General features: G+C 36.8%; 2 protein-coding genes across 3 annotated transcripts in view; one reads left to right on the top strand and one right to left on the bottom strand.

The window, feature by feature from the left end:
- Positions 1–730: 730 nt before the first annotated feature.
- On the bottom strand, positions 731–23,760 carry LOC107077112 (SWI/SNF-related matrix-associated actin-dependent regulator of chromatin subfamily E member 1-related-like). Of its 2 annotated transcripts, none has more exons than XM_015345044.2 (13): positions 23,053–23,760; positions 22,417–22,508; positions 20,676–20,842; positions 19,313–19,392; positions 18,131–18,254; positions 17,448–17,574; positions 16,841–16,899; positions 13,154–13,262; positions 9,565–9,756; positions 7,341–7,432; positions 5,156–5,282; positions 3,735–3,806; positions 731–1,513 (listed from the first exon to the last, which is right to left on the bottom strand). In XM_015345044.2, the coding sequence occupies exons 1-12, from the start codon at positions 23,337–23,339 to the stop codon at positions 3,754–3,756; spliced, it is 1,509 nt and encodes a 502-aa protein (XP_015200530.1). In that variant the 5' UTR covers positions 23,340–23,760; the 3' UTR covers positions 731–1,513; positions 3,735–3,753. The 2 variants fall into 2 exon arrangements, with proteins under 2 accessions (XP_015200530.1, XP_015200531.1); XM_015345045.2 differs by having other exon boundaries at positions 731–1,510.
- Positions 23,761–25,689: 1,929 nt separating this feature from the next.
- Positions 25,690–27,352, top strand: part of wfs1b (Wolfram syndrome 1b (wolframin)) — a 32,353-nt gene continuing 30,690 nt past the window's right edge. Inside the window, exon 1 of the mRNA XM_006629671.3 lies at positions 25,690–25,858. The gene's annotated coding sequence lies outside the window, so the exon portion shown is untranslated. The remainder of the gene's footprint in view (positions 25,859–27,352) is intronic.

Raw genomic sequence — 27,352 nt, 5'->3', positions numbered from 1 at the left:
AGAAACAAAAATAGCCTCATATTTCAAATAGTCTAAATTGCATGCATTTTTTTTAATGTTCCAGCATTACTCCTCACACTTTATGATGTAATCACAACACCAAACAAATAGCACTGATAAACCCTTTGACCTTTTTCAAGTGAAATTGCACAAACATGAACTGAAAATAATAGTTTTTGATGTTATGATTATGCAAAAAGTGTACACATTTTCCTTTGGTTTGCTTTTCTTTTTAATTGCAGAGTACAATAAATTTGAGGACTATAAAACTAAAACATTTACATAAAAAATATGAGAAAATAGTGTTTGTTCAACTATAAAATTACATCTGGTATTTTATGTGTTGTAATGCTTACTCTGTCAAAGGGAAGTAATCTGTGTTCTCTAACAATGTGGTCCTCAGTTTATAGTTAATAAGATTAAACCTTTCTGGGCATAACTACTAAATTCTAGAGAAAATGACAGAATAAAACTCCAAGGTAACAATCAGTTGAGCTATATTAAGGAAGTTTAACAACCTATCATTTCTGTTTATTTCTGAATAGTAAATGTTTTCATTCTTAACTTAAAAATGTATATGGAATGAAAACTAAGGCTCACTGTTTTGTCTAAGCCACATTTCAGACAGTTCAGCCCGCTGATATAGACATGAATCCTAGACACCACTACAACTATGAACAGTTTTTGTATTATGTTACTCCCTGAATGAAATCAAATTGATGGTCTTGGAAATGTTCAATGCAATATTTGTTCCTTGTTTTTTATTTTTGTATCAAAGTATCACATATTAATTGTAATTATGTTCAGGTAATGTTTACAGTAGATATTTTGTACCACATGCATAAAGCATTTGTAATATTTTCTGTTCTTTGGAGAAACAAAACACATACTATAGTGCATAAATCGACAATAATTTCATTGAATCATCTTTTCCAGATACCAATCACAAGAAACAATAATTTAGAGTTATACAGTAAAGTATTAAACAATTTTGAATTTGACATTCAATGTCTAAATAGTGCATAAGGAGCTACAATATAAAGCTGATTAAACCAGCTACCATTACACCAGCTAATGGTGCTTCCCATGCTAAAAGACGCGCAAATTCTGTTGCTGAAGTGCAAATTGTATCTCAATAATACAAGGTCTCCAACCAGACACAGAAAAGGTGGGTCTATATAAAGACAGTCATATTTCCTTCCTATACAACTACAGTATAAATATTGCTCATTTTAAACTGTATGCCTTGTTCCTAGTACTTTCCTGTATGAGCAGACAATTTAAAAAAAGAGCTCTTCCAAAATAAAAACAAAATGTACAAATCAAAAAGGACACATTTTCAACTGAACCACATCAGAAAAAAATACCCAAAGCTGCCAGACACCTCATTTCCGAAGTCTCCATTTTAAGGTGCACAACATCTTGCAGTGCTTCTTTCCAGTGCATACAGTAGAGCCCACCTATTACATCTATCTCATTTTCCATCATTCACATTTGTTGTGGTGCTCATCTTCTGAAAAACAATTAAAAAAATGTATTTATCTAAAGCCTTTTTTAAGACTTTCAAGGCTTAATACTGTAACGAACTTTAAAAAATCAAATGTTCCATTCTGTATTAGAATTACTGAACATTAGGGCACTGATGTCTAGGAGAACTAGGTAGTCTGAAGACGAGAGCCTTCAATAAAAGGAGAGAACAATAAAAAAATAGGTATTTATCTAAAGCCTTTTTTAAGACTTTCAAGGCTTAATACTGTAAATAAAATGTTTCATTCTGTATAAGAATTACTGTACATTAGGAAACTGATGTTTAGGAGAACTAGGCAGTCTGAAGAGGCAAGACCAGAAGAGGAAGCCACTGCTGAGGCACACATAAGGTATGAGTTTAACATCCTTGCTCTAAAGTCTCTCCCCTTTACTCCCACCTTCTCCCTTTAAAATGAAGTAGTGTACAACAGATTCCTCTGAGGAATTCAGCACATTTGTGTTATCCACGCTAAAAAAAAAAGTTAAGAGCTATTTCCCAATAGTTTTATTTTAACTATTCAATAACATATGTGAAAGTATTCGGCCCCCTTGAACTTTTCAACCTTTTGCCACATTTCAGGCTTCAAACATAAAGATATAATTTTTTTATTTTATGTGAAGAATCACCAACAAGTGGGACACAATTGTGAAGTGGAACAAAATCTATTGGATTTTTGAAACTTTTTTAACTAATAAAAAAATGAAAAGTGGGGCGTGCAAAATTATTCGGCCCCTTTACTTTCAGTGCAGCAAACTCACTCCAGAAGTTCAGCGAGGATCTCTGAATGATCCAATGTTGTCCTAAATGACTGATGGTGATAAATAGAATCCACCTGTGTGTAATCAAGTCTCTGTATAAATGCACCTGCTCTGTGATAGTCTCAAGGTTCTGTTGAAAGCGCAGAGAGCATCATGAAGACCAAGGAACACACCAGGCAGGTCCGTAATACTGTTGTGGAGAAGTTTAAAGCCGGATTTGGATACAAAAAGATTTCCCAAGCTTCAAACATCCCAAGGAGTACTGTGCAAGCGATCATCTTGAAATGGAAGGAGTATCAGACCACTGCAAATCTCCCAAGACCTGGCCGTCCCTCTAAACTTTCAGCTCAGACAAGGAGAAGACTGATCAGAGATGCAGCCAAGAGGCCCATGATCACTCTGGATGAACTGCAGAGAACTACAGCTGAGGTGGGAGAGTCTGTCCATAGGACAACAATCAGTCTTACACTGCACAAATCTGGCCTTTATGGAAGAGTGGCAAGAAGAAAGCCATTTCTCAAAGATATCCATAAAAAGTCTCGTCTAAAGTTTGCCACAAGCCACCTGGGAGACACCCCAAACATGTGGAAGAAGGTGCTCTGGTCAGATGAAACCAAAATCGAACTTTTTGGCCACAATGCAAAACGATATGTTTGGCGTAAAAGCAACACAGCTCATCACCCTCAACACACCATCCCCACTGTCAAACATGGTGGTGGCAGCATCATGGTTTGGGCCTGCTTTTCTTCAGCAGGGACAGGGAAGATGGTTAAAATTGAGGGGAAGATGGATGCAGCCAAATACAGGACCATTCTGGATGAAAACCTGTTGGAGTCTGCAAAAGACCTGAAACTGGGACGGAGATTTATCTTCCAACAAGACAATGATCCCAAACATACAGCAAAATCTACAAAGGAATGGTTCACAAATAAACGTATCCAGGTGTTTGAATGGCCAAGTCAAAGTCCAGACCTGAATCCAATCGAGAATCTGTGGAAAGAGCTGAAAACTGCTGTTCACAAACGCTCTCCATCCAACCTCACTGAGCTCGAGCTGTTTTGCAAGGAAGAATGGGCAAGAATTTCAGTCTCTCGATGTGCAAAACTGATAGAGACATACCCCAAGCGACTTGCAGCTGTAATCGCAGCAAAAGGTGGCTCTACAAAGTATTAACGCAAGGGGGCCGAATAATTTTGCACGCCCCACTTTTCATTTTTTTATTAGTTAAAAAAGTTTCAAAAATCCAATAGATTTCGTTCCACTTCACAATTGTGTCCCACTTGTTGGTGATTCTTCACATAAAATAAAAAATTTATATCTTTATGTTTGAAGCCTGAAATGTGGCAAAAGGTTGAAAAGTTCAAGGGGGCCGAATACTTTCGCAAGGCACTGTAAACTGTTCCTTCATTGAAATGAGATGGAGAATAACCTACTTTGGGAGAAATTACCTTTGTATCTACTCCTGAATCACTTCCTCAATGGATCAACACCCAGACTTTGCCTTTGGAGAACACCATTGCCTTGACACAAACAAACACAGGTTAAGATATATTTCTTAGGTCACTTCTACTCAAGAAGTGCACCTTTCAGGGCACAGAAACAGGACAAGATGCAGTGGTCAAATGCAAACACTGGCCAGTTCATGTCCTGCTTATGTTTAATTCTTATGTTTATGACAGTGTGGAAATCTACATTCTGTATCTAAATAAATGTCACTAAATTGTGACTTAATGATTCAAGTGTTGTTGTCAAAAACAAGAATTCAGTTGATATAACCAAGTCCACATCAGTCAAATAGGATGGTCACATCTGGCTCTACACAGCTTAATTGAAACAAAGGATTTTCCTTCACAAGGCATTTACAGATGAGAAATTTAAAATGATTCATTTCAAACAGTTTTTAAATGTGCAAAATGAATCAAAGTATAATAAAGATTTTTTTTTGCTAGAATAACAAGCTAAAACTATTTCTTTATATTTTAAATTTTGAGTCACCTGTCATGAGCCCTGGAAAAAAATTAGATGCAATGTTGTTTTTTTCTTCAAAAAGACCTAGCCCGTGGCCCTTGGCCTTTCTGCCTGCAAATGTAAATGTTTTTTCTGCATGCAAATTTGGCCAGTTTAACAGCAAATGCTGTTGACATGCAATTTGCATAATGAAACATGACTATAGGTATTTACTTACCCAACCCAAGGATATTTCTGGTACATTTTTCACACAGTATGGTAAAATACTAAATAACATTTAAATTTTAAATGATTAAATTAGGATTCTTTTTAGTGTTTTAAATATCCGAAACAACTGCCGTGGGTGTGATTATGCTGATGAAGTCAATATTGTAATGTTCCTCTAGCATACGATAAATCATAAGTCTGGCAAGCACAGCTGGTCAAAGATTGTGGTTTTAAGAGTTTCCGTGGTTCTAAAAGCTGTTATGTTGGCAAATGATCACGATTAGCCTCACATAAGGATCATTAAACTCTTCAGTTGTATACTCTGTGACTTGAAATCTGTGGTATGATTCTTGTGGCCTTTTTAGACTTAGATTTCAGTGCTTTTCAGACTATCTTGTTGTGATTATTATGCTTTAAAAGAATGGGGAGTATCTGAAAGTCCAAGTTACAGTATTCAGTAATGTTATTATGCCAAAGTTCAAGCTTGAGCATGCAAGAATGAAACTATTTTAGGGTATCTAAGGGAATGAATCTTGATTTTGTACTTTTACTTGTGACGTGAAATGAAAAGGAATTCAATCTATAAGTTTACTCAGCCTTAGACCTGTTTTACATTCATCTTCACACAAAACACCAAATGTCTTGTCTTTAGTTTGTACACCAGTTCCTCTTCATTTAGTAATTCTAAACGTACCCCTGTCAATCACTTGAATGTGAAATTGGAACAAGGGAACCATTTTCAAGCTGTCCATCTGTGACTCCAAAGTTCCTCCACAGACTTTAAGATTCTCCAGTTCAGTCTCTAGATTAATTTTCTGCCTCTAGGAAGGAAAGGGAAGTAATGAGAATTATTATCTTCTTTAACACATGAAGCTCTTAACTTAACTTCTTATCATAGCATGGTGCTATAGAAATAACCACAATAAAAAGAGCAATAGTTCATTGGGCACTGAAGTTGTTTATTATTGTTTATTTTGTTATTAAAAAAACAAATTTAATAATGTTAATGAGAATGTGAATTAAGGGTTAATGACAGTAAAAATACCACTCATTCCTAAAGATTCCTTGAAATGGGAAAACATAAAAACATGTAAATATTTATCCATTATTTTGTCATCACTTCCCTTTATCATTCTCAGGCATTTCTGATTTATGCTATGCATTTCATCTTGAATTGTTGACTAGGTTAACAGGGGTAATGGTTAGTTAGCAATAACCGTTTAAATTAAACACCACAATTTCTGCAGAAGTGCCAATAAGGTTTTAGATTTGTTTTTATTACCATCAAATATTCCATATTGTCATATGTATAATAAACAATAGTTATAGAATAGAAAATATACACCCACAAAAAAGAACCCTTCACTCCTCCACCTCCCCCAAAAAGAAAGTTTACATATAATAATACATAATCAAAACATCTGAAAAATGTAGATATACAGTATATTAGATATACATTCATATATACAGTACATTTATATGGTATTTCATATTTAGATTTCTCTAGAGAGACTATAATTTACTTTTGAATTATTATACTTACATTAATAAAATAACCATTAAATTAAACCATTATTACCTTTATCTTTCATTATTTCACATCATTTCACGTAATATTACTCTTTTTACTTTTCTACCATTTATCTTCAAAAAGCTTATTCTGATTCCTTATTGTATGTGTTATCCATTCCAATTCATAAACTTCACCAATTATTTCAGTCCATTTACTAATCTGAGGTGTTTATGGTTTAAGCTATAATCTTGATATCTGCTTTAAAGCAATTAAACAGGTACTTATCTACAATATTTATCTATTTCAGAAACCAAGGCCTGTGGTGTTCTTCCAAGAAGAAAGTTTTCTGGACATAAATAAAGCTTACATTTAAAAGTAAATTCTATAACTTTAATAACCTCATCCCAGAATCCTTTCAAAATATCAATCATCAATAAAAGCAATAGTGGAGAATTTTGTTGTAAGAAATACCACCAAAAAGGAATTATTTAGGTCACACTTTTGGTATTATTTCTACGTGTATTCCTTTCCACAAATATTTTCCTGCACTAAAGTGCTAAATGAAAAGCTTATGATTCAAATATCTTGTGGAGTAAATTAAACCTGAATGTTTCTAGGCACACTGGCTACCAAGCAACCAGCCACACAATGAAACATTCACATAGTTGCTTATCTTAATTCTTCATTTAATAGCTACAGATCCAAGTGAAAACACTAGGTCTTAAATAAGTCCATGAACAGCACAGCTTGTTTTATTGATTTAAAATCAGGTTTCTTCAGGAGTACCCTTACTATTTTATATTACATATAACCGCCCAAGTGAAACTTTGATGGAATCAATACTTGAGTAATGCTTGGAAATGAAGCCACCATGTGATTTTATATATTAAGACTGGCACTAGCGGTCGGCAAAGTTCTCTATCACTTGTAAATAGACTCACCGGCTCAAAATCAGTTTAAATTATTAGATTATTGGTTAGAGCCCAAATTCTTTAGGCTGTAGTTTTAGGCTGAAGGCTTGAGGAGACTGCTAGAGATTAACAGAAAATGGGGAGTCTCTTTAGAGTTTTTTATAGGTCATCCTCATTAGTTTTTATGTGCTTTTATGTGTGATTCCTTGAGCCACCTTATCTTAGGGTGTGATTTGCCCCAGTGTACAGAATATTTCCATCACCTGATCTTTGTCTTTTACTTTAACATTATTATATAAGCTAGTTTTTGAGAAAGTGTCTAAAACTTTCCCAGAGAAACCTGACAAATTTATGTAGACAGTATTTACAAAGTTTTAATAGCTACATTTGTACTTTGACATTTCCCATGTAAAACATGGCACACAGTTCTAAAGAACTGTTTAAAGAAAGCTTACCTGCAACTCTTGCAAGTGCTTGTTTAGATTTTCATGCTTTTCCATCTCTCTGTCCAAAGTAGCCTTCAATTCACTTAGTTCAAACTCTCTTACTAGGGAGACAAAAATAAGACCATTTTTATTTTTTACACAGAATTGTAGCCTAATTTCTAAATGTTAAGAACTTAAGGGTTCTCAACTCAATGCAGTAAGTAGGCATTTTATTGTTTAACCCAGTGTGTCTGATTTGTTACTGTTTTCTCCAAATCTGTGCCAGAGAACAAAGAACTAAGAACAAAGTATTTGATTTACTGATTGTTTAATCCACTCAGTCATTTCTGATACTTACTCTTTTTGTAATCCCCTATTTATAACAATATTATACAACTGAATGATTTTCACATAATTTTCCATGTTTGAAATTATATTATTTCAGCTTCTATATGTAACATTCTGTTTGTCTTTTTATTGGTTATTGTTTAGAAAATGTACAGTACATGATGTGTTGACAAACTCCTGTCGTTTTCAGAAGTAACACTCTACATTGATGCAGTTAAATGCTGTTTAATGTCTGTCCAGTCTTGATTTCTATCTAAATATTTTTAAATTTCATTATCTTGTGGGAAACTGGCTGTGGTGTAAGTGTTTGTGTTTGTGTCTATGCTTTTCATCCAGAGTGTATCTTGCCTTGTGTCTGTTGCTTGCTGGGACAGACTCTGGCTCCCCTGTGACCGTGTATTGGATGAAGCGGTTTGAAAACGGATGAATGAATTTTAATTTTCTTCAGTGTTTGGTATCATCTGCAAACTTCACTAGATTTTTCAATATATAAGATACTAGACTGCTGATATGAGGTTCCAATACAAATTTCTGTTGTACTCTAATACTTACATCTTTCCAATTTGAGTATCCCTTATCTGTACTCATGATCATAATGAAACTAAATCACAACTTAATATGAACACTGATTACCTCTCAGCTTGGTACATATAAGTATTATAAACAAATAACAGCATTTTACTAAAAGCAATACTAACATTTTTTGTGCAATCTATCTAGATTTTATAAGGACTTTTAACCCCTTTCAGGGCTCTAGTGTTTTCAAGAGCAAGTTGAACTAGCATTGGAATAAGGGGTATATGAATATTAATTAGCTCTGACCATTTGAATTTCAAATACTGTGAAACAGACACAGTTAATACTGTATCCACTTTAACCAAACAAGAATAAAAAAACTCCAAAGACTACAATTAATAGAACATCTGGTAGCACCCCAGCTGCCAAAGTGCAATTTCATAACCGTTTCAAATAGCAAGAGTTTCTAGGAAAGACACAGATGTGATGAAACATTCACTGACAAATAAACAAATGGTTTTCAGCTGTTCTAGGTTTAAATAAAGAAAATCAATAAAGACTGTTTGTGTTAAACTTAGCTGTACAATGCTTCACAGAACCAAATAGTAAGAAATAAGGTCCACTAGTTTATCATTTTCATGAATTTTATATTTTCAGCCATGAACTTGCTTAACTTACTGGTTGATTAAGGGTTGACCTCCTACAGCCTCATTTCTGTAATACACAGTAAAATGTCAGCGTCTGACCTTAACTATTTTTGCAGCTGGTCAGCTACTTAAAAGTTGCAGAGCCAGTGAGTTCTAGAGGACAAACATCTACCTGAGCAATCACAGTTAGAGCATACAGTAGCCCAGGAAGGGTCAACTTGGCCCTCTGCAATCCAAGCAAATTTTCTTGCTCTGGGCCTTGGAGAGAGATCACTGGTATTATACTCTTTTCTGCTCCCTGTTCAGGAATTGCAGCAATTCTAAACCATTCTATTTTGTTTGCGTCACCCAGGTGGGTGTTAAACTTCAGTGGCAGATGAAGTGCTTTGGGGTCCTGTGGGATGCAAGTTCTCTACAAACAGAAACATACTATACTGTATAATACAGTACGTGCAGTGCAGTCAGAGTGTGATATTTTCCTCTGTATTTAAATTTAAACAAAAACCGTTGTGTAGTTTGAATTTTTGTCACACTCTATTTCTATCTCTAACCTTAAACAGAACGGGCTATACAGTAAATAACTCCACCTTAAAGGCAAGTTTGGAAAATAACTTCGCCTAACTTCAGAGTGTCATAGCAAAACTAGAGAACTGGAAAGCAACAAACTTTTCTCCTTTACTGCAACTCATGCGAACAAAACAGCATATTTGCACATCTGCATTTCTTCAGGACCATATACTTACGCTTCATCTGTTTGATGAGAAACTCCTCCAGCAAGCTGATGTCCACTGAGGTAAAGCTGTGCTGGGAGGTCAGTCCACACAGATGGGCTAGGTCTGTCTCTTCCTCCTCCTCTTCCTCAGACTCATCATCAGCTCCCTCCAGTTCCTCCTCCTGCTCTTTGCAGAACCCCAATGTCTCCTTCTCAAACTCCTCTAGGAGCAAGGCCAAGACAAAAGCACTTATTTAATGCTTACTTGGCTTGTGTCATGTTAAATAATAAAAAAATGCATTGGTATGATAAAAACTGAGCATGTATTTTTTTTTTTTCATGATTAAAATGTGTGAGAAGGTGTCATATTATCAGTAATCTTTCCTTCCTTTCATGTGTTCGGATTTGCAAGGCTGCAGTGCATCTGGGAGAGATTCAAAACAACACATGTTCTATAAGACGTACTGTAAGTACACCCAAGCTGTCCAGTTTGTTTTGCAGCCACAGTGCCAGGAATAAAAGAATGGACTAGAACCAGCAATCTTCCGGCTACGGCACACATCCTGCAATCTGGCCTTTATGAGACAAGCAACTGCTTTAGTTTTAGCTGCCCTAGGTATAGGACATCTAGGCAGTCACAAACTCACTGATGTGATCCATCAACCTAACCAATGTTCTTTTGTCCAATCTATCCTTTATGACTGAAGGGGGACAACTCTGTGTGGTGGTTAGGACACTGTTGATTGCAAGGTCATGCATTGGCATCCTCACTGTGCTCACTGCTGTTGTACACCTGGGAGCCCTATTGCTCCAGTTCTCCAGTACAAATAGGTACCAGCACTGCGGTTAGTGGTGGAGGGGCACATATTGTACTCTCTGTCTGCTTCACACCTTGAATCCAAGGATAAATTCCACTATAGACCTCTAGGTTAGAGATGGCCAAACTCTATGGCTCTTGCTATGACTGAAAAAATTACACTTTGAGGTTCTTTGCAAATAATTAATTTCAACTAAAAAGGAATAAAGAGAAAGCCTGGCTAAAGAAGAGAAAAATGCCATGAATACAATTACAGTGTACACATACTTCATTCTGGGGTCCTTAGAAATATTAATAGTCCTAAAGTGCAAGTGCCTTCCATTACAATAAACAAATGTCTTTAACAACTTATTGAGGAGAAACTAGTATTGAGTGCATCATAAGACTCAAACTTTGCCAGCTTCATGCGTATATTTCTACACCTTTAAACAACTTACTGTAGCACTGTGCAAAACCATGGCTGGTTGCATTTGTAAGTGTATACTGCCATCTACAGTAAATCTAATGTCCTAACATCCTAACACTGTAATTTCAAAGTGAAAGGACAGTAAACCATTAGTTTAAAGGACTTCATTTAATGGACAAATCTTCTAAAGGGGAATTCTGTCTGTAAAATAAGAAATACCAGATTTTCCCCACAATAAAGTTGGAACGCACAGATAATAAAACAAAGTACAAAGAAACACTAGATAGGTTTAAAATTCAGGAATATCAATGGAGTCCTAAAGGGGTTGGTTAATTGCTTAGAGATATGTTGCTTGTGTTTCATAGCTTCAGTGAATTTTAAACAGTTGATTTCCGACACACGAAATAAAGAGCTTATATACATTGTGCTTATATTATTGTATATAATATATTATTATATATTGTTACAAAAATGCACAAGAGCAATTGACTGTGTTGACTGCAATTGTTTAAAAAATTAAAAATCTAGAAAACATACTTATCATATATATAATAGTTTATTTTTGAGCTGAAAAACTTATTTGTGATTTAACAAATATTTGATAATAACAGACATACCTTCCGCCCTATTAGTTTGTTTAACAGATTATTTACTCGATGGTATCAATAATAAGAATGAATACATTTTAAGCCCAAAGGTGTTTGCAAAAATGACAAAAACATGAATATAGCACGAGGAAACAGTTGAATATAAGAATAAGTATCCTATATATGAATCATCAGTAAAAAAAAATAGCATGCAAAAGGTAAAATATTAAATTATTAACCAGTATTATTATAGCAAAATGTGCTAAAATGTTAGATTTTAGCTAAATAAATAACCATGTGACCATTTTTACTTGCAACTTAAATGCAAAGTACATATGAAGAAAACATTATGAAACCATAGCACCATTTAGCCAGCTTCACAGTATTACTGCATCTGCACAGCTCTGTTCCGCTGAGGTCAGCTAGCTCTGAACTGCTTACTGTGCAAATAGCCAGAGCATGGCTTTTACACAGAAAGATGCATTGATTGCTTTCAAAATCTAATATAAAACCTTGGTCAACTGCCCCCAAGAAACACATACTGTAGTAATTAACTGATCCCGAGTTTGAATTTATGCTAAAGACTGTCAGGTACATTCCATTGTATAATTGTACAGTCCTATTGTAATAGGCTAAGATATATATTTTTTCAGTCTTCAACAGAGCAGACTACGAGAGGACCGGTTTCAAATATTTTAAATCCTCAAAGACACTGCAAGAGGCAACCCAATAGACTTCTTCAGAAACAACAATGATTCCAGTGTGTACAAATGAAAACTAAGGGAAAGTGATTTTAAAACTGAGAGGAGGAGCCACTTCTTTACACACTGAGCTGGGGAGTGGAGATCCATGGTCCACTTACTGTAGCTACGAGCAACCAAATCAGCAAAATGGCATCCAATTGTTTGTAACCTTTCTTATAAGATCACTTTATTAGTCATATACAATTTCTTGCATTAGGAATTTGTCTTTTTCACATATCCCAGCTTACTCTCCATGAGACACACAGACAGGGAGAGAGAAACTTGGGGTCAGAGCACAGGGTCAGCCATTTACACAGCACCCCTGGAGCAGCTAGGGTTAAGGGCCTTGCTCAGGGGCCCAACAGAGTAGGATTCATCTGCCAGCTGCGGGATTTGAACCGGCAACCTTCCAGCCACAGGCACAGATCCTTAGCCACAGTGCCAGCGCTCAGCCCCATAGTGGTCATATTAATTCTTTTTATTCAAGCAGGATAAGAAATAAATGTGCATATTTGTTTAAAGTGCACATACTTGTTAAAAGTGCAATTGTGTCTTCTATTGGCTTCAAAATCTATTATCTTTATGTAATAATTATCATTATAATGCAGTCTATTTTACAGTAATGCTAGACTAAATTTTCTGTGAACATTTTTGTAACTTAATGACATGGGATTTCTATCATGACATATTTCTTCAGGGTTAAAACGGTATGGTCTTGTGAAGCTACTGTACAGTATACGCAGTGTACGCATACTGTATGTGCAGTACAACCACATTTATGAAGCGAAGAGATTTAGGGTGAAGAACACGGATATCACCGTGTACTATGTTGATATCACCATTGCAATCGGACTACGTCATTGACAAATTGTATATTCCTAACTCATAATTCAACGATAGCTTTCTGGATGTAGAAGCCCCTGACAGACCTGCAACTATTTAAAAAAGTGCAGTTCATGTCAAAAACACTTGTAGTGGATAATTGCTGAGTAATCAACAGCACAAGCAGGTTCAATTACTTTCCGCCAAAGTTAAACACTGCTGACAGCAAGGACAAACATGGTCACCTGTCAGGTTCTGCAGGTGCTGCTTCCCCATGAGGTGCTCCTTCTTGTTATGAAGAGAGCTGAAGTACTGATTACAGGTCCTACAGAACAAGTCACCGTTCTCGTCCCCCTGTTTACATGAGAAAGGAATTGAATTTGAATTTAAAAAGAAATGGAGATTTTGAAAATCATCTTTTCCAGCAAGATGGAAGTCGGCAGATTAATATTGTGGAGTCCACTATTAATGAATATTAATGATGCACAAAAAGCTTCTTCCAAACCACAAAGTAAAGAGAAAAGATGTTTTAGATCCTGTAAGAATTATTTAGCTTTTTTTTCTCCTCACAGAATAATCATATACGTACAGTATACCATGGAAAAACTCAGCCTTTTCTCAAGACTTTTTCTTACAAAGTTTTTTTTCCCCATATACAGTATACAGTACATTCCCTGATAACATGTAGAAGTCATCATAAGATGTCTGGGTACAGGTGATCTTGGGGTTACGATGTGAGCAGAGAGATGGGAATAATCCCATTCATGGCAGGCCAGCAGTAGTGTTATATTAGTTCAAGCTGACCTGCTTCGGAAGTCTGCCGCTTGTGTATTGATTTACTGTACGTGTGGTGAATTAGGTAATTAGATAATTGGTGACAGGTGAGAATCACATTCTCACTTGGGTTTCAATTAGCATGGGTAAGTATAAAAAGGTGTAGGAGTCTGTTTTGTGATGGAAGTAAACCACTTGCACTGCATTTTTCTTTACATCATGGTTTGTCTGTGTATTTAGGCCTCACTAGTCACCTAATGAGAGGCGGACCTCTGCCATCATACTGCATCTTACAAAAATATTCACCCCCATTCAATGATATCCCATTCCGTTGAAATACAAATGATGCATACGCCTTTTTAAATTAGTATTTTTAATTAAAACTTGAATGCTTGAACTCTTAACACTTTTATTGGTGAAAGAAGTTACATGTCAGCAGAAACTGCAGAGAAAAATCCAAAACCAAAATATGCCGATTGTTTAAGTATTCGTTATAAGCGTTATAATTCGTATTCGTTGAAAATATTGTTTATGAATAATGAATTGGTTCAGGTGTACAAAATTAGAAGTCACAATTATTTCAGTGGCCTCTACCTATTTTCAGTGGTTCACATGATTTCAGAATTAATACACCGGTCTCTTAAGATCCTGCATGATCCATGGAGTTTACAACACTGCAAATAAGTGATACTGCAAACATGTGGCAAAACGTTCCTTGGTCAGACTAGACAAGGTTGGAAATTTTGTCTAAATGCAAAGTATTAAGTCTGTCACAAACCCAATACTGTGGATTGTCAACACCATCAATATGGTCAAACATGGTGTTGGCCATATATCATTATATATATCATATATATCAATATATCATTATATGGGGCTGCTTCTTATTAAGCATGGATTGGGAAGCTGGTCAAGATTGAGGGGAAAATGAATGGAGAAAAGCAAAGGCAAACCTTAGAGGAAAAGCTGCTTCAGTCTGCTGAAGACCTAAAAATTGGGAAGAAAATTCCCCTTTTACGAGGACAATAACCCAAAACACAAGGCCAAAGCTACATGTGAATGTCTTTTGGTCTAGTTTAAGTCCTGACTTGAAACTTCTTAAAAAGGTATCCACAAAGACTTGCAGCTGTAATTGCTGACAAATAAGCTAGTTCACAAACAAGTATTGACTCAGGGGTGTAAATATGCAACCGACACATTTTAATTTGGGATTTTTCTTTTTTTTTTGCTAATGTGTTATGCTAATGCTCATGCATAAAATTGTTGAAGTTTTCAACTTTTACTTAAAAATATCCATCCATCAATCCATTTTCTAACTGCTCCATCTAATTTGGCATTGTGGGAGAGCCTATCTTAGCAAGCAATAAGTGATAAGCCCTGGATGGGACTTCAGTCACTTAAAAATTAACTTTAAAAATATGTATATTCTGTACTATTTGTAATAAAAAAAATATGACATTATTGAGAAGGGGTTAATATAATTTTGCAAGACACTGTAGATATAAGACACCACAGATTGCAGGCAGTGTCCAAGACAACCTAATAATTTAATGCAGATATCCCTGTACAGAATGTCCTCAACTCAGGAAACACAAAAATGGCAGCAGTCCAACTATGTGAAGGTTATGGATGAGTTTATATTCCAATAACCCAAATGACAAAAAAGGATGCAGAATAATGAATAAGGAATACTAATTTATGCAGCATGACAGTACAGTGACAGTTGCAAACAGCCTTTGTGGGTCACAGGCTGGTTTAATTGTCTGGAGCTGCAGCCAAAGGACCTGATTACCATTTAACATATTTGGCTGGGCTGTGTACCATTACGAGTGCTTTGCCAAAAACGCATTTTTCCTCGTTCTTCTTTTATTTTGGCCAACTCTACATTCCACAGCTTTCAGAGAACTGATTATAATTCAATACACCAACACCACAGTCTTAAACAGTGACGTACTGGATAGTATCTTACATTTGTGCTGTAAATGCTCTAAATTGTTATTTATTACCATTGTTATTTAGAATTTGTCTGAAATAGCTTATTTTTAGTACAATAAATTTAATTTCAGTACACATTATTTGTATACTGTATGGAATGACTTCCAGGGAATTATAAGCAAACATTTTAAGGTTTTATTGTGACAACAAAAATAACAGTAACAAGCAAAGCTTCTTGCACACCTATGCCTCATGGTTAATTCACGGCAGTGTTATTGTTTGAAGTGATAAAAACCTACCTCCAGGTACAAAAAGGAACAAATGTACAGTAAATACAAATGTATATATTGAATATAACTTACCTTTGGGTGTGGATAAAGAGGTATTTTTAAAGAGCAGAAATAAATGATTCTCCTCATTTTAAAAAGACTTAGACAATCCTGATCATTTTTAACACAATATGAATTTAGTTGATGCCTCACTGTATTCTATTATGTTCTGTGTGATAGGATTTATTTGTTTTTGCTGAAGCATTTGACCTGCCTATGAAGTATTCTTAAAAAACTGTATCTGGAAAGGTGTTTCAAAGCTGGATACATGGAAATTAAATGACAAATTAAATGACAACATAAATTGTTTATGTTAAAAAGCATAAATATGAATCATGATGCATATACTGTACAAAACTAATAACACAAAAAAACCCAAATAAATTACATAATAACATAATTACATCATACAAAAAAGTCCTGATATGGCTCATTTGAGCCAATCTGGTGTGTTTTGACTTGGAAGACACATGTACAGTATATGTCCATGAATAAACAGATTAAGAAACATTTTGAAATATAGAAAACCACTAACAAGTACGGTAGTATGTTTATAATATTGAAGGTGTGCTGTGCTTCTCTAAAGTTAGATAAAATCTCATAACTAAAGGCTCAGTCAGCAGGTTTGAGATTAATATTGGCTCAAGATAAAATGGAAAAGATAAAGAAAATGCAAGGAAAGATAGTTAAAATAAACTCTAGAGAAGATAACAGTTGTATGGTAATAAAAAGGTCAATACAAACTCTTACAGATAAAATTTGCTTAAACCTTCAACAGCAAATACAACTCTTTTCTAAAATATTGTAGCATATCCTTGCATATTTTATCTTCTGATAAACATAAATGTACTGTGGCATTTACTTAAACATACAGGTATATGTTAAGTTACTCACATCCAGTTGGGACAGAGCAAAAACTTCATTTTCAAACTCGGAATCAACGCACTCAATTCCTGAAAAAAAAAGTATTTGTTTCAGATCTCAGTAGAATGATTGCTAACATTACACACAAAGACTGAATGCAGAAAACATTTCTGATACTCACATAAGGCAAAAATAAGTAGAAAAAAATAATTCTACAAGTAATCAACAGATCAGCATTTGAGAAATACCCTACCCTGTACACACCATTGTAAAAACAGCTTGTATATTTAATGTATGAAAAACATTCAACAAAACAAAAGTATGGATGTATTCTCTAATCTTATGGATTTCAAACTTTCTTAATGTTTCTACAACCAAATGAATAAATAAACTGTACATTTTTCTCATTATCCCTTACATATTCCTGCAGAGACTGTATGTAACCAATCATGATAATAGGAAGTGGAGAAAAAACAGAACATCTTCAAAGTCATTGAAACTAAGTCCTCCTTCAGTACTACGAATCTCAACAAAGGAACTGTTTTTAAAGATTATTGGTCTGGACAGACAAAGAAATACAGTACATGAGTGTTTCTGAGAGCAGGCTTTACCTGATAACTTCAGTGGGAACACTTACCACAGACATCCTTCACTTTATTCAAGGTTTTCCTTTTAAGAAAAGCCTTGTAAGCTTCAGAGTTCTGATAGGCCTTCAGCTCTCTAACGTACCGCTGTTTGTCTCTGTCAGCAGCATTGTTGTATCTCTGTAAAAGTTAATGACACAGTTTATACCTTTCTGTCAATAGCTATGTTTTAAGCACATTTTACCTTTGTGATCTTAACATTTTGCTTCTATAGTTTTCATGTATGCCACCCAGAAACATAGGGCTGCATATACTGTAGGTATACAGGGTATTTTTAAAATTTAAAATGATAGGTACAAGATAAGGAAAAAAAAATTGTGCAAAAAGCTGTGTTAACCTATCGTACAAAAATTCTTCATAAAAGGCACAATGATGAGGAAATGCTTCCCAGAATGAGAGAATACAGTAGGTTTGCCAGTGTGTCACGTACTGCCAAGGTCTATATTGCGATAGGCTGTGAAGCAGATGCCCAAGATTGGCTTCATCTACACCGGGGCTAGTCAGTTATGCTCCATATTAATATTTTGTTACATCCAGCTTCTTACTTATTCAACTGGTCATCAGCAGGATCAATATAGCAATTAAGGAGCTGGCTGTACCAAAATTCCAAACAACAATTACAAACATGGCTGTCAGGAGGCATTTTAGTTTATCCTGGAACATCTATTTGACTTGCCTGCTTCTCCTCCATGGACAGCTGAGACCACTGGACACCCAGCATTTTAGTGATCTCAGTAAAGGGAAGGTCAGGGTGATCCATCTTCAGCTGAACCTTCTTTTCATTGACAAATATCACGTACCTAAAAGCCCAGAGGAAATCATGGGCAATACAAGTAAAGAACTAAATACTGGATATGAAAATCCAAAGGTTTGCCCTTGTATTCTAAGTTACTTTTATAATTATTACATAATTATAAAAGTAAAAGCTTATATTGTAAAAAATGTAAATATATAACAACAAAAATGAAATGATGGCATTTATTCGAACCATTTAATTTTTCTTCAATTCATCAATTGCTAACTGACATTAAAAACAATCTTTTACTTCCTTAATTACAGTTGACACACAGTGAGGAGAAAAAGTAAGTACATCCACTTCAGATTTTGTGGATTAACATATTTAGATACAAGTAGTTAAATAAAGTAGGTACTGTATAAAGTAGGTAGATGCATCTGCATGCGTAGGCTGCAAAGGAACAAGTAAAGGTTTATTCCATACTGAAAAGAGAAGAAAAGAAACACAACGTTTTGGCTGTGGAGCCTTCTTCAGATGAGTGCGTTTTTTTCTTCTCTTTTCAGCATTGAAATAAACCTTTACTTCTTCCAGATTTACATAAATTTGACTTTCATCTAGTCCTCACCAAGTTCTAATAGTAATTAAAACTAACCTCATTTGACACATAACACACAAATATTAAACTTTGTCATTATTTATTTAATCTTAAGGGGACATACTTGCTTTTTCACCACACTGTGACTGCTATGTGAAATCAAAGGATACAATTGAGTGAAATCAAACCTACAGTTCTAACAGAAAAGGTTACATTTAAAAAAATCCATTACAGCTACATGATACTTGTGTAAAGAATTACTTTTTAAATCAATAAGAAGGTACAGGGAAATAACTGTAAGACATAATATATTGTATTAATGTATTATTTTACACATTAACTACAGTACATAGATAACTGCAAATTATGACTTTTTAGATTTTTTCCCCAACTACTTGTTACTGTAATTCTAAAACGTAATGTCCTACACAAGTAATTTGTAACTGTGAGGGATTACTTTTTAAAAGTACCTGATCATTAATTATTAATCAGAGCACCTCGTGTATCCTGCGTTTAGGAATTCTTACCCCGTGGTCGGTGCCCGTGGGGCTGGATATTCCTTTGGGGGTTTTCTCTTCTTTCCCTTTGGCCAGCCTCCTTTCCTCTTCTGAGGATGAAGATAAGACAAGACATTCACAGGCAAGATAGACAGAGTCTGGTTTGTGAGAACAAAGATAAGATAAGATCACTTTATTGGCCATATACAATTTCTTGCATTAGGAATTGTCTTTTTCACATACCCCAGCTTGCTCTCCATGAGACACAGACACACAGACAGGGAGAGAAGCTTGGGGTCAGAGCATGGGGTCAGCCATTTTTATGGTGCCCCTGGAGCAGTTGGGGTTAAGGGCCTTGCTCAGGGACCCAACAGAGTAGGATTCCTCTGCCGACCGCGGGGTTTGAATCAGCAACCTTCCAGCCACAGGCGCAAATCCTTAGCCACAGTGCCACCACTCCACCCAAAGTGTATGGGTGCTTTACCGATTGATCTACGTTGCCTATATTACTGAAATATTCAGGGGTTTAAACTGAATAAATTTAGTTTTTATTCATGAAATTCAAATTAGAAAATCAAAGCAAATCCAGTTTATGAAGTACTGTATTATGAAAAGTTTTCTTCACTATTGCCTTCTTATCTCAAACATGAGGACAGGAGTGTCAGGAGTGGCACAATTGTTTGGCCTGGGTGGCTACTATATCGCACCCTGTCTAAAGCCAGAATAGCCCACACACAAGGCAGTCCCACGGTGATATTGCCGTATTAGTCTATCACACACAGTGCTCCATGTGCTTCTCTATCTCTGCCCAACGGCAGACCCCTATTAGATATCATCACAGATCTAGTTAGAAGGGGCCAAATCTTTGGAAAAACTTCGTGCACACACTTCCTCTGTACTCTTCCTCCACATTTTGGATCAACTTCAGCCAGAAGTGGTGAAATTTATATTTCTTTGAAAGAGTGATTGTAAAGTTAACATGCTTGATTTACCATTCAGGTACAGTAGGTGTTGCCAAAGGGTGATAGCAATATTTGCTGAAGTGACCTTTTTGTGCCTTTCATTGCTTTTTATATTTTAGAGTGTTTTGCATTTTTGGCATTTATTTTTTGACTCCAGATGTCCCTTTAACTTTTCAGCCATCATAGGCCTATCTGGCTATGGGTGTCAATTCGCTTCTAACACTATACTTTTCATTACTAAAAAAAAAACTTTTTTTTAAATCCTTTCTGAAAATATCCCAAATGCAAGTGATCTCCTTTTTCCTCTTAACACAACCATTATTGTTTTACAAGTTCGTGAGTTCTGACCTGGGAGGATGTACAATTTAACTTTTATTACCTGAATGAACCCCAGACAGGAAAGATTATGCAGTATATATTAAAAGCCATACTTTGGACTTTGGCTCCTCAGTGTCAGGATCCTTTGCTTCTTGCTGTTCGTCAAGGATGATATTGTGCAGGGGCTGCAGTGCTGACATTAAAGGGTGGATGGGAACCAGCTGACCTCCAGAGGACAAGAGGGTCATGCCATCCTCTGATGTAAGAGGCTGAGAAGGCACTAATTATGAAATACATACAATTCTGTGTCAGCCCTGTGTCAACACAATTATATTACAGTCAGGATCTCACTATTCCTCTGCGCAACAGAAGTTAGATTAACAAGCACAACAAGGAAAACAATGATGGATGAGAATGTGAATTAATCCTTGAATAAAATGGGCCAAACTCTAAGATTTAAAATCTGCTTTTCTCAACATTAATACCAATATATAATCTATCAGATGCCATGCTGACATCTTGACTCATAGATCCTGTGTACTAGGGTCGATTCCAGAATGGAGGCTCTTCCATGTGCATATTGTCCCCATGTCTGCATGGGTTTTCTCTGTTAGGGAATTTTTTTCCCGACATTTCCCACAGTATGCTTGTATGATTCCCTGTGATGGACTGGTGTCTGTATTATAGCCAGATTAATTCTGGAGTGGAGTTGGACTGATGGGACAGAGGTCGGCTGGAGTCATTCATGCAGATGACTGCCCACAGAAAGGTACTGAGTAGTAATCTGCCTATTTTACCTTGAGTCCGAGCCATAACTCCATTACCTGACTCAAAGCAACACACCCCAGCCTAGAGGACTCTGAATAACCTACTTAGGAGCCCTCTGGCTTAACTTAATGAGACATAAATCATTTTGTTTGTAGGTTTTGATATATTTTTTTCCTTCCATACCCAAAAGTTCCTTCTAATCTGACATCACACTAAAACTAAAATACAGTGTTTACTTCAACAATCCCAGACAGATATCTTGAACAAGATTCTATATACAAGCTTAGAAGACCCTGTAGAATTCTATAATAGATCTAACACTAGTTGGATCAAAAAGGAAATAAAATCATAGTTTTAGAGTGTATCATATTGCTCAAATAGAAGTTCCTTATATTTAAAGGGCTGTAGCACTACACAAAGTTGCACAATTATAGTCGCAGTGCAAACCATTTTTGTTGTGTGCAACAGTAAATAGACATATAGCTTGACTACAGGTGAACACTAACTTTTATTATTACACTGTATTTTTTATCAATAATCTGCAACACTTACTATCCATGTAATAATTTATTTAGTAAACACTGCTATACCTGTGTTTATAAATAATATGGCTTTTTGCTATCTGATGTCACAGCTGCCTTTGCTCATGCAGATTCTAGCTTTGTGCTTGCTGTGCAAAATCTATACCCACAACCCATTAGGGCACACGCATTGCACGGCTGTTTATGAAATATAAAAAATGTCTTAACAACAGAAAAAAAGCAGCTGATCATCTTGCACCAATACAGCCCAGTACTGTAGTCAGAATAAGCAAAATGAAAATATCAAAACTGCCTATGCCAATGATGTGAAACGTGCTAAAATGACAGCTACAACTGTTGGGCATAAATCTAAACCGTTGTGGTTATACAAGTAATACTGAAAATAAACCTCAAAAAGTGCATCTGCCCCCATAAAAATAAGTAGTAGCACTTTAAGCTTACTGCGTTAAAGTTGATTAACTCGTGATTGCTGCTAGAACTGAAGGCAGAAGTTCACTATTATGGCAAAAAACAGGTCAAATTAAAAGCTACTGAAATTCCTCACCCTGTGCCTGGAGTTCAAGATTTGCCTCCGAGTTGAGCTGCCCTACGTATGACACAGTGCTGCCACTGGAATCTGTCGCCACACAGACTATCCTGAAAGATAAACAAATGTCAAACCAAAGCTTAAGAATAAAATAACTACAGTTAAAAATAAAAGGAAGTATTAAAAAAAAACTTCTACAACGCAATTTAGGAAATATCAATCGTGGGATACAACAACAACAAAAAGAGCAAGAAACATGAAAAGGAAGCCTGGGCATTTCTCTCTGCCAACAGAGGGCAGATCGCAAATACTGTGATTTAGGTGCGACATTTCCATGGCAACCAGCAAAGTACTGTAGTCCATTAGGAAAATTACAGCATCACAGTATATTCTCAGCCACTACAGTGGGAAACATCCTAGATTTCTTTATGAACTTGTAATACTTTAAAATTAAGCCCCTGTAATTTGGGTGAGCAACTGAGAAAGTGTTCCTCGGGTCAAACATACTTGCAGGGAATCCCTAAATGTGGCCTAAAATAAGTATTGTACTGCATTTACTCAGCATACATTATAAATAAGTGAAGAGTCCGTATGTCTTAAACAGTCGGCTGCTGTAAGTTATGCATTCAGTCTCATCTCGTATGGACAAGGTACCTCTGCTGACCGTCAACGTTTTGCACCGACACTGTGACAGGAACGCCATCAACGAAGGCGGCAGGTGCAGAGCTCCTGTCCCCGTCATCTGCAGCGCTGCTGAGGCCGCTGACAGTTGCTCCCTCCGCGGCTGCACTGTCGCTGAGCCCCGCAGACGCCTCCGCCTGAAGGTGCCGGATGGCAGCGAGATCGTACCCAGCTGCTGGGATTGGATTGACCACAGCCGGGGAGACCACGGTCATCGCACCTGTCGCCGAGCCAGGACTCAAGGCACGGTCCAGGTTCATAGCGGGACCAGTGTCTTCAGCCCATTCCCGGCTGCAGAGACGAAACTCTCAGCTGCAGAGGCAGACAGGCGACACAATCAATCCAAGACCCATCCACACGACATGGCTAAGAAACCGTCAGGCAGCCGACTGATCAGTAGGTGGAGTCGTTGGGATGTGGATAAAAAGGTTAAGCACCAAAATAGACTACATAGGGAATATATTGTACTAATTACAGTACGATCTGCTAAACATGGGGTATAAGGTTCATTCACAAAACGTAAAAAAATATTTGTCTTTTATGTGTATGAGTGTTGTATATTGCCCATGAAATAATTATGCAAAAATTGGAAAAAAATGAATAAAATACTTTAAGGACATTCAGAATTTGCGATGACAACATTACTCCAAGTAAAAACGACGATTAACAATTAAGAGAGGGTCGATTAGTTATGTCCGGTGCAGCGCTCTGGAAATGTGCCGCACTGAGCGCGTTCACGAGGCCTCTTCGCCTGCGAGGTTGCGGCTCACGTCTGCGACTGACGTCACAGTCTGCGCAGACAGCTTTAGCAGACGGTGAGAACGTCTGGAAAAGGTCGATTTTAATCACAGAGGTGGGCGCAATCGAAGTTCCTTGTGCGCAGCACAAGCATAATCGGTTACAGCTGCGTTAAAATTTGTATATCACAAATAATCATTGGTATAGTACATAATAGTACAAAATCATTTTTTCTGGGTTCAATTATGGCTTGGGCATGGCTCTGTGAGGGGTTTGCATGTTCTCCCTGTGCTAGCATTGCTTTTTACATGGTGTACCAGTTTCCTAAAACCTTTTAAAGACATGCAGGTTAGGTTTGTATTCCCCAAAATGGCCCCTTTCCAGCAGGTTTTGAGCCTATTTTCATGCTGCGGGAGAGGCAGAATTCACAGTAAAACAAACACGATCCAAGGGACAAGAATGGAACTAGAGGAATGGACCAATTTTGATGGATCAAATGACCTCCACTCATTTGTGGTCTCTCTGATATTCTGTATCCACGTGAGTATACAGAAGGCAAAGGCTTTCTATGGAAAACTCTAGTTGAAGCACATCATGTTCCGACACCTTCAAGGATAGATAACAGCATATCCAAGATAAGATATCTTGTCTCAGGACAACTTATAACGATAAACAACATAAATAATAGGTGTGTGTACAAGAAAGTCTACAAAATGTGACTCATTTTCTTCGGTACTTTCCGAAGCCCCCAGCCACATTTTAAAGAAGCCAGGGTATAAGCCTTAACAATATGGCTGGGTAGCTTGTTCCACATTCCCACAACTCCCGGAGTAATGGGGTCATGGGAATTACTCAGTCACTCAGTTACCCAAAGAGTTGTGGGAGTTGGAATAAACTACCCAGCCATGTTGCTGAACCTGATTCTCTGTCCTCTTTCAAGAAACAGTTGGGTGATATTCTCTGATCAATTATGACCAGGGCCCAGACGAACTAGATAATGCAGAATGACTCCATCATGATTGTGACTGACCTGATGCATCTTATATATTGTAACGCTTACGGCCGACAGGTACTGTGTAAGAGCCGGCGTACCAGAGCAGGTGACGTCACCGCCCTTCCCTGTGATAGCAGGACTACAGCTACTGGGCTGACGGTGGGGGGCCGACCTAATGCGGCAAGGGCGCCCGCCTGAGCCCCCGTTGCGTTACAATATATAATGAATTTATAACATAAGTATGTCACTGAAAGTATTTTATTATGTATATTGTTTTAAACTAGAAAAGCGGAGAGATAATGGGTTTATGTTTAAATAAATGTAAGCTAAATGCTTCTCAATTTACCGTATCTAATCAATGTAAGTCACAGGAATATAATAATTACTCAATGAAGGCGATTCACACCCCCCGACTAGGTGGCAGTAGCACTGGAGTATAACCCGTTACCTGGCTGCCTACACACTTCTTGGCGAGACAGCGCTCCTCTGTATTTTGAGGTTGCGGCTCTTGCGAGAGGTCAGTGACAATATGATGTCTGACGTCTCTTCCGCCCCAACGCACGCAGTTATGAAAGTTTTGACAACCCACACTGTGTTGTAATTATTCACATTTTATAGCCTATATATTTGTGGGTGCGTTTCTTTCCACTGTGTTGTGTTATTAATAGGAACACAGACAATGTCAATATATGTGTATGCTTTGTTATACTTATGAAAAATTAAATCATGAATTTTACGCAGAACGACTGATATGAAAACTTAGATTATTTTGGAATAAGAAAGCACTTCCTGCAGTCAGGGCCAATTACCAGCGCACATCAATGACGCCTCTCGGAAAACGACCAATAAGAAAGTAGAGAATAGAAAATGGGCGGGTTTAAGCCAATCACTGTGGAGAGGATTCCCATTACTCGCTTTGCTTCTATAACGGGGCTGTCAGTGGTGTTATGGACGGACGATATGGAAAAGGCGTTTAATAGTATTTGAAAGAAAGAAAACGGAACAGAACTGCATAATTTATAGATAAATCATAGTTTGATTACTCGAGTAAGTATATGGGCTAAGGAACTAGAAAGTCTAACGACCTGAGAAGCAGTGCTTTGTTTGCCGGGAGTTTAAAGGGCCGTTCGGTTTTGATTTACAATACAGATCATCGGGATACAACTGGTTCTGGAAGTGTGACGTGTCGTAAAATGGTTTTCAAGCATGACATGTGGCAAAATGTTATAATTTTGTTTCGTAGTTTAATAAACGTTCATTGGTTTAATGGGATCAATTCGAGCGAGCAAAAGGTTCAGGTCCTTCTGCTGTGGTTTGATTTGCATGCAGCAATCGTTTTGGCAGATTGAGCCTTCTGCTTATTTCGGGAGGTTAGCAGTTTGTAGAGATTTGTATACCCCTTTAATGTTTATAGAGTCTATATTATGATAGCTGGAGCCCTGCTTGGTTCTCGTTCCCCCTATCAGTCATAGTTATTACAGAAGATTGTCTTGAGCCCAAGCTTTTCTGTACAGGAGCCAAAGAGCACCTGCAATTAAGGTATTTCGGCAATTTGGTAAATTGTGGGATTGTAACGATATTGGCGTTCATAGGCCAAATACGTAAGGGTAAACAAAATTCGTTTTTAACTGAACTTCATGTTCCAATTTATTTATTTAATGAGGCGTTTTGACCCCTTAGATAAGACGTGTATTGTACATTGGCGTCGAAGTTAATCCTCATGGATTTTATGAATCGATGTTTGTCACATTTCCCTGTGTAATACTACATGAAGAGTTTCAATACACCCAACACAAGTAGTGTTATTTGTGAAAAGAAATGTAGAGACAGTTGTGTCTGCTTTTGCTACAGTATTATAAGCTTTTGATCTTGCAGAACACTTTTAGTATGTTTTGCGTCTCTTCAAGAAATGGTTAGACCAAAAAACAGAAAATTGTGAAATGGAATGTAAGAGAGTGGTTATGTAGAATATTGCATTTTAGGTGCTTTACATAAAGGCATTTACATAATTGCTTGTTGCTTTTAAAAGACTCTACTTGTACACAAACTTATATATCTAGAAATTCTCTTCCGTTCTCATGCTTTTTATATATGCATGCAATTTAGCATACTTTGGGTTTAAATGTTTCTTTTTCACTAAGTTTGAAGTTACATACACTTCCATTGTTTGACATTTCATGATGCTAGTTGAGAATATTTGTATCAAGCTGTCTCAGGCTTAGTTTCAAGTCCTCTGAAGTGATTGTGTGTTGCAGGAATTTAACATCAGCAAATAAAAGAACGTATAACCAGTTGTAGATGTTATCATTGCTGCCTCGCGGTGCTGGGGCCCTGGGTTTCATTCCAGACTTATGTGGTGTGTGTATGTTCTCCCCATGTTTGCGTGGGTTTCATTTGGGTGCTCCGGTTTCGTCCCACAGTCCAAAGACATACTGGTAGGTTAATTGGCTTCTGGGAAAATTGGCCCTGCTATGAACTGGTGTCCCACCCAGGATGTACCCTGCCTTGCACATGTCGCTTGCCCGGAAAGGCTTCAGCTCC

The sequence above is a fragment of the Lepisosteus oculatus genome, chromosome 1, assembly GCF_040954835.1.
Source record: "Lepisosteus oculatus isolate fLepOcu1 chromosome 1, fLepOcu1.hap2, whole genome shotgun sequence".
In the NCBI taxonomy this organism is placed as follows: Eukaryota; Metazoa; Chordata; class Actinopteri; order Semionotiformes; family Lepisosteidae; genus Lepisosteus; species Lepisosteus oculatus.
This window is presented reverse-complemented; position numbering and strand designations above follow the sequence as displayed.

Bases quoted from the DNA above. Each gene is read 5' to 3' on its own strand.
- LOC107077112 (XM_015345044.2), bottom strand. From the start codon at position 23,339: ATGAACCTGGACCGTGCCTTGAGTCCTGGCTCGGCGACAGGTGCGATG. The intron at 17,575-18,130 runs GCAAGTCAAATA...TAACTTTTACAG, and splicing joins TGTCCATGGAGGAGAAGCAG to AGATACAACAATGCTGCTGA. The intron at 3,807-5,155 runs GTACGTTTAGAA...GTTTGTGTCAAG, and splicing joins CATTCAAGTGATTGACAGGG to GCAATGGTGTTCTCCAAAGG.